A 12,655-nucleotide genomic window follows, 5' to 3' on the forward strand; every position below is an offset into this window, starting at 1 on the left:
CGGCAAGGGAATTCTAGCACGGGTAAGCAGCAAGAGGCCAGTGCAAACGATGGAGGACCTTAAAGTGAAGGAACTCATCGAAATTTGCGAGGAGCTGGGCCTTGACTTAGGCCGTGCGAAACGGAAGCATGCGATCCTTGAGATCATGCGGAAGGAGAACGTAACGGCTGAGGAAGTCAATGAGGCCAGGGCTGATATCAAAGAGCGCCGGGAGCGCGAGGAGGCCGAAGAAGAAGAGCGCCGCGAGCGCGAGGAAGCGGAAAGGCAGGAACGGAGGGAGGAAGCTGAAAGGCAGGAACGGGAAGCCAAAAGGCAGCTCGAGTTGATGAGGCTAGAGTCGGAGTTCCGGCAGGGTTCGCCGGCGCCTAGCGTGACTTGTCTAACGGTTCAGGCGAGCGGTCCGAGGAGTCAGGACCAACGGCCGCCGTTCGTTGTTCAGAGGTCAGGGCCGGAAGACGGAGCGTCCAAGGCCAAAGGCGAAGCGACCGCACTCGTATTCTTGGACAGAGAAGCGAGCCAGGAAAGCGAGAACGGCGCGAAGGCAGAGAAGCCGCTTCGAAATAAAGATTTCGAAACGCGCGCAGAGTCCGCGAGCAGTGGCCAGTGCAAGGCACTTACGAGTTCGCAAGCGGGGAAGCTCTCGGAGAATGTTGACTCTTCCCTAGCGAGCGAGACGCGAAAGGACGCCGAGCAACGTAGCTCGAACTGCGAGCCGACCGAAAACTCTCGCGGTAGGTTAGTCGAACCGCCAGCGGCTGAGGCGGGTTTCGTGAAACCCTTCGGTGGAGAAACAGAGCCGGGCGACACGGAGAGTACTACGTTGTCACCGTTTTCCGATCAGCCGTTACGCGAAGACGAGCTCAAGGTCGAAGCGCTGCCGATAGGGCCGACAGAGAAATCCGGTGAGCTCGTCGCGAGTGACGTTAGAGACCGTACCGCCGTCTCGGAGAGCAATGGCGTACCTGAAGTAGATAACGCACTTGCTGAGACGTCCGATAGAGGGCCGTGCGGGTCCGCTGATCGCGTTCATGTGTCGGTCTCGGGTTCAACGATCTCGGCAGAACGCTCAGAATCAGAGGAGGCCTCAGAGACGGCTTCCAACAGGATCGCGCACAGTGCGCGAGATAGCGAGGTTTCTCGGGAAACCTTGGACGGCGAGGCTAGCCAGACGAAGCCGCTAGAGCCCCCGGAAACAGAAGGTGTTCCTTCGGGTGTGAGCTCTAACGCGGGCGATGTGGTGGCAAAGCCTGCGAACGGGACACGAGAGACGAGCGAGCAACGAAGGCCAAGCGGCAAGCGGACCGAAAGTTCTGGCAGTAGCTTAATCGAGCCGCCGTCGGCCGAAGCGGGTTGCGCCATCCCCATCGGCGGGGAAACCCAGGTGACCGCGCGTTGCGAGGCGAACTCTCCGTTGTCCCCAGTTCTCGATGGCTTGCTTGAAAGCAAGGTGGGGCACTTTCACCCGCATTCCAAGCCAGTGGAACGAAGGCGCTCAGGGCGAAAGCGGGAGTTGAGAGCTTTCTGCTATGAGCGGAAACGCGGTTGCGAGGCGTGCGTGCCGGCCGCTATGTTGGCCTTGAAGTCAGCTCCGCGCGCGATAACGGGCGTCAGCTTTGCGAGGCTTGTACATGACCGGGGAAAGAGAACGCGTTTCGAATGACGAAACTAGCCTGTGGGGAAGAGCTAGTTGTAACGCTGCGTTCTTCGTTTCCCCGTTCGGACAGTCCGTCCCGTCATGTTCAGCTTCGGCCTCAAACGCGCGCCGTGTGGCCTTTTGAGTCGAAACTAAAGGATCGGGTGTTTTGTGGCCTGTCGTAGTGCGCGCTCCATTACCTCGACGATGGCGCCAGCTTTTCTAGCACATGGTAAGGAGCAAGTAGAGCCCTTACGAGTCGTGCTGAGCAGGCTCAAAGCAGGCCTATCAGTCAAACATTCAAGTGTCACATAGGATGCGCCGAAGTAACGTATGTAGCGCATGTGGCGGTGGTAGCGCGGCCGACGCAGATCGTCGTAATTCAAAGTTGCCACATTCGTTAACTATCGCCGCCAAACGACTAGGTCAGAGATAAGGCCTTTTTCGGGTTTGACTGGATATGGCTAAGCGTATGTGAGAGATTACTCCACACTGGCTAGTCCTTTGACTGACGCTCTCAGAAGAGCCAGTTAAGGTGGAAAGGGCACAGAGGAGGAGGACGGGTTTAAGCGCTGAAACGAGCCTTGAGCGAGGAGCCAGTTCTAACGGTCCCCGACTTTTCGAAAGGTTCGTTATTCAGTGCGATCGAGCGATCGTGGCATGGAAGCTGTACTATGCCAAGGGGATGCTAACAGCCGGGAACGACCAGTTTGTACTTAGGTCGCAAGCTAACTTGTCGGGAAGAGGCTTACAGTACTTCCGTAAAGGAATGTGGCTGCGTCGTGTGGGCAGTGCAGAAGTTTGCGTGCTCTGTAGTCGGTAACGCAGACGCACTAGGCCGGGCGTTCTAAGTAGGGTCGCCTTCGTCCTCCCCGTGTCTTTCGTTTCGCCTCTTCGTGAGTAGCTTTTATCGTAGCAGGTAGATGGGAGCAAAATTATTGCCCTCATTTGCTGCCTCAGTTGATTATTTCCGCACCGCGTGATTTCAAGTAATCAACCTTAGTTATCATTTAATGTCGTGTGTTACGTTTGACACTTAGTGTGAGTTCTTCTTTTAAGAGTTTTACGTCCCGCATGGGTCTCTTGGTGTAGAGGGTCCAAATTTGGGATAGACACTTAGCTAGGAGAGTTTGTCGCGCTTTGGAGTCTGGTGTTCTGACGGAGGACAGAGGGTGCTTGCTTGCGCTGGGTGTTGCCTGTTGTCGGTCGGTTCTTTGCAAGCTCCAGAACGATGAGCAACCGGTGCTGAGGACAGACCGGAAGAGCCGGACGAAGCTGGTCGAGACACCTGGGCAGCACGGCGAGGTACCTGTGATCCGGACCTGGCAGGCGGTACCCGTTCATTGAGAGGGACCTGGTGGAGTCGCCCTTTTCCTGGGGCACTGGAGGTGTACCTGGATGAGCCTGGCGAACGAGCGCGCCCGGCATCCGAGCCACGTGGAGGCAGCTCGTCTTCACGGCGCATTGTCTGGCGGCAAGGGTGCTGTTGTGCCAGAGCGCCTGGCCCAAAGGCGTTGCACGAGGCGACACGCCGACAGCGAGGCTGAGTCACGCCTCTCCCTTTGTCGCTGCGGCGCGGCCGACTCCTGCATCTCGAAACGATGGGGCGCGGCCGACTCCTGCATCTCGAAACGATGCGGCGCGGCCGAATCTCTCAGCGGAGAACGACCCAAACAAGGGCATGTCGCTACGCCCGGAGGCGAGGTCACGGAGACGGCGGCGGCATCGCTCTCCCTTTCCCCATTGGCGGCGCAGCTGACTCACCGCTTCGCTACCATTCGTCGGAATTCAAACTTCAGGCAGCGAGAGCCCTGATTGGAGCATTTCGAACTTCTTGGGGCCACAACGAACTTCCCGGGCTATAAAAGAAGCGCGGAGGCTCTCATCGTCGGCTTTCCTCGGCGGCTTCTCTCCGGCACCAGTCTCTTCGGAAGCACCGAGTGAAAGGGTGCTGTCGCCTTTGTGCGAATGATGTAACTTTGCTTACCCTGTACATACTGTATATAAATGTTACTTTAAGTTTTCGACGGCTCGAGAACTTCTTCGCTCTGCTCTGCGCCGCGTCGATAGCGGACGGAGCGAGGCAACGTCGCTACACCGGTGACTGCGCTCGGATGGCCAGTCGCAACAGCGGTGACAGCGGTGGGATGGCTGATTCCCAACCTCGGAGGCAACTGTGGGATGCCATTTCCCAACAGTGGTACCAGCGGGGGATAGCAACTTCCCAACAATACCTAACAATTTAAAAAGAAAATGAACAATATTGAGAACTAAAAGGAGGCAAAACATTTTCATGTGACGACAAGCTATACGCAAGTAATCAAATCATGAAAAAATACGATCTTTCGACAGATCACCCACCAAATAAAAGCGGTATTATAATCACCCCCACAGAAGAAATAGTAGACTATCGTATATATAGGGATGGTTGACAGACGGAAAAAGAAGTAGGAGCAGAAGTAGGAGCAGGCGCCCAACACCCGCAGTCACTGAGCGGAGAGAGGAGGAGGAGAGTAGCGCGCGCCCATCTCCCCCCGTTGCTACGGAAGACGAGGAGGAAGACGAGGAGCGCGCGCACCCGCAGCTGTTGCTATGTGGACGACGGCGGCGGACGATTCAGGCTCGTTTAAGAAGTGCATTCGCACTTAAAAACGTCTGAAAAAAAGCTGTGCACAGCGGTGATTTTTCCCTGTAGCCGCTGGTCACCATTCAGAAGTCTTAAGTCTTGTTTTTAAATCGCCAGGTGTACCAGCATGGTAGATACTACAACGTATGCCCTGTAACAAAAGTTCTTCATAAAATTCACCTGAAAGCCGAGATAATTCTTCTTTTTAAAAATAGCTGCAGCTTCTTTTTAAAAATAAAAATTGGAACTCGGGTTGGAGAATCAAAATCCCACCCTCCATTTAATCCCGGCGTCTGACGCCCGCCTGCCTTCAAAGTACCGTATTGAAGGGGGGTATTTATCAGATTCCCTGGTTCACACTAAACAGTTGTCTTCTACCGTGGCAGTGTGGCTTCAGCCGCTTGGGTCCGGAAAGTCTACGTTGAATTTTGACGCCTCTTTAACAGGGGCAATGGCTTAAAGGACGCCACTGAAACTAGCACTTTACAATGATGATGACTTCAAGCGCTGTTGGAATACTTGGTACTGCAATGCGAAAGCTGGAGGCTGTCTACGTCACGCATGAGCTGTTGTTTTTGCCACATTAGTTGCTTTGGCAGCTTTGAAATGCAATCAAACCGCCTGTCACCCATTGTTTTGCTCAAGAATTGACCCGAACAAGCGCTACACCCATAAACCTACGGATGCCTGCACACATAAAAAACTGCACAAGAAGGTCACATCTTTTTATTCGTTCTTTGGGGACTATAACGCAGACGTGTTTGCAGCAGAGGTAACACCACGTTTTCCTAAAAACATTTTTGTGGGGAAGAGACCAGAGACCAGTAATATAACGAAATGTACCCTTTCAGTCAACAAAAGGAATATCGTCTAGAAATCGCGTGATTGCGTCGTATGACGACTGTGGCATGTCGTGTGGCGCAATGTGGCCGGCGTTCCGCAGTAGGAGCATGGTGAAGTTTCTGGCACATCTGGCGTAGCCCTGGACGCATTTACCGTCGAGTGAACGCCATACTTGCTGCGTAGCATTGAGAAATTCTTCGGAGCCCGACCACCGTAGATCGTGCATTAAAGCTTCCGTGAAGGGATAAGCGACGACGATGTCTAACTGACCGGTGTAGTGCATGACCTTTTCGGGGAGTAAAAAGAGCAAATATTACAATTAGAAGAGCAAACACTGACACATAGTGGCGGCAAAACCTTTGTATGAAAGCAGGGTTATTGAATCAAAGCCGAGCCATGGCTGGAACGCTGAAATGCGAGACGAATGGCTATTCTGTGTGTTAAAACTGTTTAGTTTGCACCAGTACGATAAACACTATGACCTTGGGCTTGGAGATAGGCATAGGTAAGTTCTTCCTGCACTGCGTAGTTCAGAGAATCTTTCGCTGTCGGTGAGATTGTGTGCGAGAAAAAATTTCGGGTTCTGGCAGACGCGCCGTGGGAGTCCTTTTTAAAGAAGTGTTCGGCATTTGTGAAATTCCAAGAAGACGCGTTCGACAATTGTTTTGTGAAGAGGCGTATTTATTGCTTGTAACTAGCCCAAGGATGCCCCGACGTGCTCTTCCCACAGGCGCACCTGAAGATCCATCACTCGACGTAAAGGTGTAATGGGACACAAAGCAACTCCAGGCTACCCAATCAAATAAGCCGTCGTGAAAGTGGATTGCGTGTTCCCCTCAGTTTGTGTTACAAAAACCGCCATTGTGCATTTTTCAGTTGGCTATTTTTTCTGCGTATTTGCAGTTGCCTATTTTTGCAGAAAAGATTTGGAACTTTATTGGTGTAGTGGCTGAACCACCATTACTGCGATAAAGATGGAAAGAATTTTCATTGCGACATACAGGTTTGCGCTGTTTGTTCCGTCAGGATGCCGATTAAACTGCGTCAAGGCACCGCGATAAAGTGCAATCAGATTAGTTTTATAAGCACTCTACTGGTAAGCACTCATAGCGCATCCGGCTTGTGGAGTGCCGTTATAGATTTTGTGATGGTGATTTACCAAACTTCTGCTCTACAATGAAATTATCATATGAGCAGTATCGGCAGAAAATTGGATTTTGCGTTCACATCCTCCATATAAATAAGTTCATGTGTTTTATGCATAAATAGCTCTTTGCCCCCATCGCCACCCCACACACACACACACGCGGAGAGAACCAGAGGTTCTTTATGGATACCATTGTCAAAATGGAGGCACTGTACTGCCCTGAAGTGAAGGATCCAATCAAAACGTAATATTTTAAGTAAAGATCACCAGGAATCATAAGCACCATTTTATGATGCACCAAATGCGACAATATTAGTTTTTAATTTCTCAACGTGGGAGTTCATTCTTATGCATTTGTGTACAGTGTTGCCGGATATCTCCTCTCGTAATTATGACGCCCCGATTTCCCCTCTTATTTCTTGAGCCAAGGACAACCTGCACCCCTTACGGAGCGTTGCAGTTTGAATGCTGGCACCACATTGTCAAGATAATGTAACTTAGGAATGATGCGTCGCATTCATTAGACTGACAATTACAAGAAATGAATACCTTGTAGTTGTCGAGCAGGACGGCGAATTCCTCCTTGGACGAAGTGAGCAGGTCTTCTCCCAAGTCAGTGGCTATAGCGATGTTGTTCTTCTTAAACTCTTGTTCCCCCACATGTATGGCTCGACGCACCGCAGGGGACTTAACGAAACTTTCGTAGCGCTGGTTTGCTTCCGGTTCTTCGGTGAGCAGGTAGTTGTAGGCGTAGCTGTACCCAGTTACATTTCCGAAGTACGTCGGGAGATCGGCAATCACGCCGTATATTAGCGATACGAGCAGCGGGAAGGCTTCCTTATAGTCACCGTCATGTATCATGCCGGCCGCTTTGTCGCAGCCTTCCTGCATGACCGTTGCTTGCCTCCTGTCCATGAGCCCAAGGTTAAAGAGGAATTCGCCGTAACGGAGCAATGAGACCACATCGATGACTGCATTTCCCATAGAGATTCCTCTGAGGTTGATGTTCACCCGGAGCTGCCCTCTGGATTCGTGCAGTGCAGCGCCGATGGCCGATATGTACTTGCCTACGGAATGCAGCAGCGGAGAAACATTTGGTAATCAATAGTTTCGTAGCAGACAAGAATGCGACAGTGGTAATGTGTCAGGCAAATCTACTTAACGCAAGGGAATGAAGGTTGGTTATTAGAATGTCCTGAAAATGGGAATGAACCATACAAATGCTTTATCGTGTATTCCCATTTCATGTCGGTGTAGAATTTATATAGTGTCTGCGTGATTTAAGAGTGTGCGATAGATTTCAATAACCTGTTATTAAGGATGTTAACCTTTCAATCACCATAGACAAGAGCCTGTTTTGCCTTCTTACAATTAGCGCTGCGATACCATGTACCGACTTATTCCTACTGTTGGTGTGTGTATGTATTCCTGTATGTATACCCACCTGGGTCTTCAAAACAAGACTGCAGTATTTCAAAAAATAAAGAAAAATAATAAATAATAAGTTTGAATTTATTTATTTAAACATAAATAAAAATTATGCTGATAATAAAAACACAACATTGAGGCGACCAGTGGACACGTTGTTGTAAGGCGAAGACGCAATGAATGTAAAATAAAAGCTGCAGGTGACATCTACGTTTAGGTTCGAAGATGTATGACGTGATAGCATTACTTCGGTGTCGAGATAGCGTATTGGAACGGAGTTACCGCATTTGAAATTTGTGCTTTCCATGGACTCAAGTTCTGTGGCGAGATCTTGGCTAAGCGGAACTGTTTTTAATCACCGTGGCACAAGAGACGCATAGGTCACCTACGTTGCTTTGGCTCAACATATGGGCGTGAAAAGTTCGGGCTGCATGGTGTTGGCAAGATTAAGCGAGAAATTGAGGGTGCCAGTGTTTAAAAGTGTTTATTAGGAAGTGTCGTGGCCTCAATGAACGTTTTTTTTTTTTGTAAAACCGATGGAGAGAAAGATATTTGTTGAGCCCGATTTCGTGAAAGTTTGGAAAATTGGGGATAAAGAGATGCTAGCGCCGTAGTGTTGAATCCGAAATATAGGGGCCCAGAATTAGCCCTCGCTGATCTTGAGCGGACAAGCTGGACAGGGCAGCGTGCCAAGGATAGATATTGTTACTAGGCGTGGTTATGTTGTTGACAAACAGGACACTTGATATAAGGTGGGTAACCTACACGACTCACTCCAACATCGCCATTTTCTCCTGTCATTATCATACCCAATGTATCTCACGCATTCAGCCTTCTTTTTCTTGCCCGGTGCCTGTATCCCTTTGTGTGAATCTTGAAAATATCGCATCTTCCCCGCAACATTTTGGTGAAGGTGCATGGTAGCGCTTCACGCACAGCGTGATTCGCAGTGGACGGCACCTTGCTCAAGCACTAACGTTCATGGCCAAGGCGTGGTTATGATGTTCGCGAACAGGACCCTTGATATAAGGTGGACAATCTAGGAGACTCACTGGGCTCATCACCATTTTCCCCGGTCATTACCATCCCCGCTCTCTCTCGTGCACTCCAAATTGTTCCTCTTCCGCGGTGCCTTTATTCCGCTGTACGAATCTTGCAAATATAATATCTTCCCCGTAACAATGCAACTAGAATACGTAATGTTTCATTGTTCACCTCTGAGCATATCTTTGGATAGAACAAATTTTCGTAGAAGACAGTGGGTGCTTCCTTGAATTTGGCACTTTTTTAAGATAATCTCACACGTTTTCTACCAAACATTTTCTATTAACTAGATTTGTGAACATATATATTTGTTCTGTATCCTGTGCAGCGTTAGCACTTCTTCGGCGTTAATATCTCCGTGTGGCACGAGGAACGATGGCGTTCATGCAAACGTGGAATGCGGAAGCGTTTTCATTTTTTTTTTTCGGGAGAAAGCTGTAATACTCGGGGTCAACACGGAGGACGGTATGCGAGTTCGCTCATATCTTGGGCAGCTGCGCCGTTCTTTTCAAGACCACTTGTTCGGATGTAACGTGACGTTAACTTTATTCATTGTGGTTTGGAGACCCTTTCTTAGGCGTTTAGGTAGTCTGCATGCAGCCAAAATACTAATGGCTTTTCGAGCGTTAGTAATAATGGTTCAGCATCTATCCGAGAGTGTCGCTAGGCGGAATACCACAAGGATGGGTCAGATTTCCGTTTTGTTCCGTTCCTGAGTGCATGACTGTGATGACTTTGCAACGATTGTCAGGGTATTCCACTGTGGCGATTCTTGCCTTTGTAATTTCTAACGTCCGGGCTTCAGGGTATACTGTATTTTCATGGTTCTGGAACTTTCCTCGAGGGAATTTGATACTGGCTTGAGCAAGTCCTAGTCTACGTTTGTTTGTGTGTTTTCCGAGAAGAGAAGGGCTTCTAATTTATGCCTCACTGATGGCGCCTGTAGTCCACCCCTAAACCTGATACAGGAAAGCCAACTTTCTCGGAGTATGATGATGATCGTGCCTGAAGAGAAACAAAAAACGATTCCTGTGGTCCGAATTGAATCTGGGTCCTTGGCTTTATGGAGCCGACGTTTATCCCATTGACCATTCCGGCAAGGTTGAAGTTTAACACGAAGCTTTATACGTCTCGCTGACGGCGTGTGCAGTCAAACTCAAAACCGACTGCAGAAAAACAAGTTCCACATATAAAAAGTCATCTGCCTCAAATATACCTTTTTACAGATAACCCTAATTTTGGTTTTCGTATCAACCCAGGAAACCATCACGAGGACGCTTCGCGTTTGACCATCGCTGTCCGTAGACGGAGGGGTGGGTCATTTTATAGAAAGGCACTGGACCGGCAACATGTCGATGATGGCATCCGGATGTTTTTTGTGAAGTTGAGCCTGTATTCCATATGATGACCACTCCTAGTATTGCTTTTTATCAGACGTTCCTTTCGGGCTACGAGAGGAACTCTCGGACTTCTTCAAAGTTAATATAGGACACAATTTGAAGACCCTTACGGTTATTGTGAAAATTAGCCCATTGACAGCTGCCTTGTAGGCTGCCTTCTTCAGTGTGGGTAGGTTTCAGGAGCAGCAGACTACAATACCTGGCTAATGATCGGTGTCTGCATAAGCTTTCTCCTTTCTTTCATTCCCGCTCCTCTGCTGCAAGGGCGCTTTGAAATTTTGTCCAAATGGTCAAATATTTCCAGTATTTCAGCGATTTTGAGATCGGCTCTGCCGCTTCTCTGTAGGGCCATGCCAAACATTCTTACGTGACTATTTTCTGGAATCACATTCTGGCCTTCGTTTCGAGCTGTTTTCAATAAGCCGCATGGCGCCATTTTTAGTGTGCAGAGAGCTTGCACCGGTGACAGGGATGCAAAAAATTTGGAATGCGGTTTTAAAGTGTGTGTAATTAGACGCCATATATATACTCAGTTTTTTTTGGGGACATGTTTTGGTTCCTTTCTGAATGTAAGGCAGGCGTTATTTTTGGCCCACGTTTTATCTAGTTGACACAATGTTGGCGCCAGCCTCATCATCGGTCATCGGAGAGGCGTTTGGCGGTGGTGCAACCTGCGATCTCGGCTGGCGTTAATGTCTGCTTAATAAACAAGATCACTGTGCAGGCGCGGCGCATATTTAAATTGCGTATCTTTTCTTTATCTCGGCCGTAGTATCGTTGTCCTTATTTCCGCAATCTGCAGTTACTCTATAGTAACGGCAAGCCCTCGTATTTGGCTGCCTCAGTTACAATGTCCGGTTAGCCCCGTTGATGTACTTCCACGGGCGCTTGATGAGCATGGCTACGAGCGGACTGATGGAAGGGCACGGCCAACTTGCAAAATGACCCTAATAACGCTATCGCGCTAATAGCGACATGGTCGGGCTGCTCACATGTACCGGGTGATCAAAGTTAAGTCGACAGGTTTTTATAAAAATAGGCGCTTAGATTTACGCGAAGACGACCTCTACAGTGTGGTTATGCGCCCAGGGGGACAAATAATTATGTGGTCATTATTGATGTAGGTGGCTTAATTAATTAAAATTGCTTAATTAACTTTTTAGTGTATGCAGTAACCAGCCATGTTTGTATTGGAGGGTTAGACGCAATCGTGTTTCTACGCAGTTTCAATTGACAAAATTCTTCTAGCGCATCCATAGTCCGAGAAGCCAATACCGGCGCATAGCTCCTCCCTTTTGTTCTCTGGTTTCATAGCGGTTCCGAGTGCTGCAGATTGCGGTAACGCCAGGGAAGAATGAATGGGTGCCAGTTATCACTTTTTCCTGTCCGTCTACCCCTTTGTCGAACTAAACACCATACACAGCAGACACGCCACAGAAGGGAGGAGCTTTGCGCCGGTACAGACTGTCTTGCATGCGTAATCATGCGAACGGCAATTAAACTTCGCCGTTTGATATTTCGGACTACGGATGCTCTTGAAGAATTCTGCCAATAGAAACTGCGTAGAAACAAGATTGCGTCTAATTTCCCAATACAAACATGCCTGTTTACTGCAGCCACTAAAAAGCTAATTAATCAAGTTTAGTTAATTATATCTTAAAAATCAATAATTACCTCCTATTTATGTGTCCCCCTGGGCGCATAACCTCACTGTAGAGGTCGTCTTCGCGTAAATCTAAGCGCCTATTTAAAAAAAATTACACCATCTTCCCCTAGGGGAACCCTGAGCAGTATGCAAAGCAGCCATGGGGTCGATTGAAGTGCCCATTAGTTTTCAGTTCGTCGTTTCCGTTAGGTTGAGGTACGTAGCTACCGTTATATTTACAGTTTGGTTTCCATGGTAACTACCACACTTTTCACTTACCGTAACTACGAAACGGGAAATTGCGTTGAGCCCATGGCTGTTTCGCATACTACTCAGGGTTCCACTACGGGATGATGGTGTAATTTTATTAGATGCGACGGGGCTACATCCCTCCCTTGTCGTTGTTGGCCCGTCCACACCCCCACTGCGCATGCTCGGCTTGCTGAACGCCCGGTGGTGTCTTACCCTTTAATGGCTCCTGGAGCGACAGTGTTACCTGCGTCTTCTTGGGCCGGCCCGAGATGAGCCGAGCATGCGCAGTAGGGGTGTGGACGGCGCCACAACAAGGGAGGGACATAGCCCCGACCATGAGATGCTGGAGCGACAGTGTTGCCGCTTTCTTCCTGCGCCGGCACGAGACGAGCACGCTTCCCCTTAAAGGGCTCCTGGAGCGGCAGTGTTGCCGGTGTCTTCATGGGCCGGCGGATGGATGGACGATGGACGACGGACGACGGAGCCGAGAGCAAGAAATGCTTTGCATCTAAAAAACCTGTCGACTTAACTTTGATCACCCTGTATCTGTACAGGCTGCATCGCTTCGATTCCGCGGCGAATGATTCGGATCGAGCTTGTTGAATGGGCGGCGTCCTGATAATTTGCCCGCGTTTCT

At 49.3% G+C, this 12,655-nt stretch overlaps 1 protein-coding gene across 2 annotated transcripts in view; it reads right to left on the bottom strand.

Moving 5' to 3' along the window:
* Nucleotides 1-4,980: 4,980 nt before the first annotated feature.
* Nucleotides 4,981-12,655, bottom strand: part of LOC144180509 (putative serine carboxypeptidase CPVL) — a 35,324-nt gene continuing 27,649 nt past the window's right edge. For both annotated transcript variants that reach the window (XM_077708840.1, XM_077708839.1), the window contains exons 6-7: nt 6,799-7,316; nt 4,981-5,388 (exon numbers count right to left, since the gene is read on the bottom strand). In XM_077708840.1, the coding sequence (XP_077564966.1) occupies nt 5,107-5,388; nt 6,799-7,316 (800 nt within the window). In that variant the 3' untranslated portion in view covers nt 4,981-5,106. The remainder of the gene's footprint in view (nt 5,389-6,798; nt 7,317-12,655) is intronic.

This window comes from Haemaphysalis longicornis, unplaced genomic scaffold, assembly GCF_048455015.1.
Source record: "Haemaphysalis longicornis isolate Haplotype H1 unplaced genomic scaffold, Haemaphysalis longicornis Haplotype H1 scaffold_4, whole genome shotgun sequence".
Taxonomy (NCBI): domain Eukaryota; kingdom Metazoa; phylum Arthropoda; class Arachnida; order Ixodida; family Ixodidae; genus Haemaphysalis; species Haemaphysalis longicornis.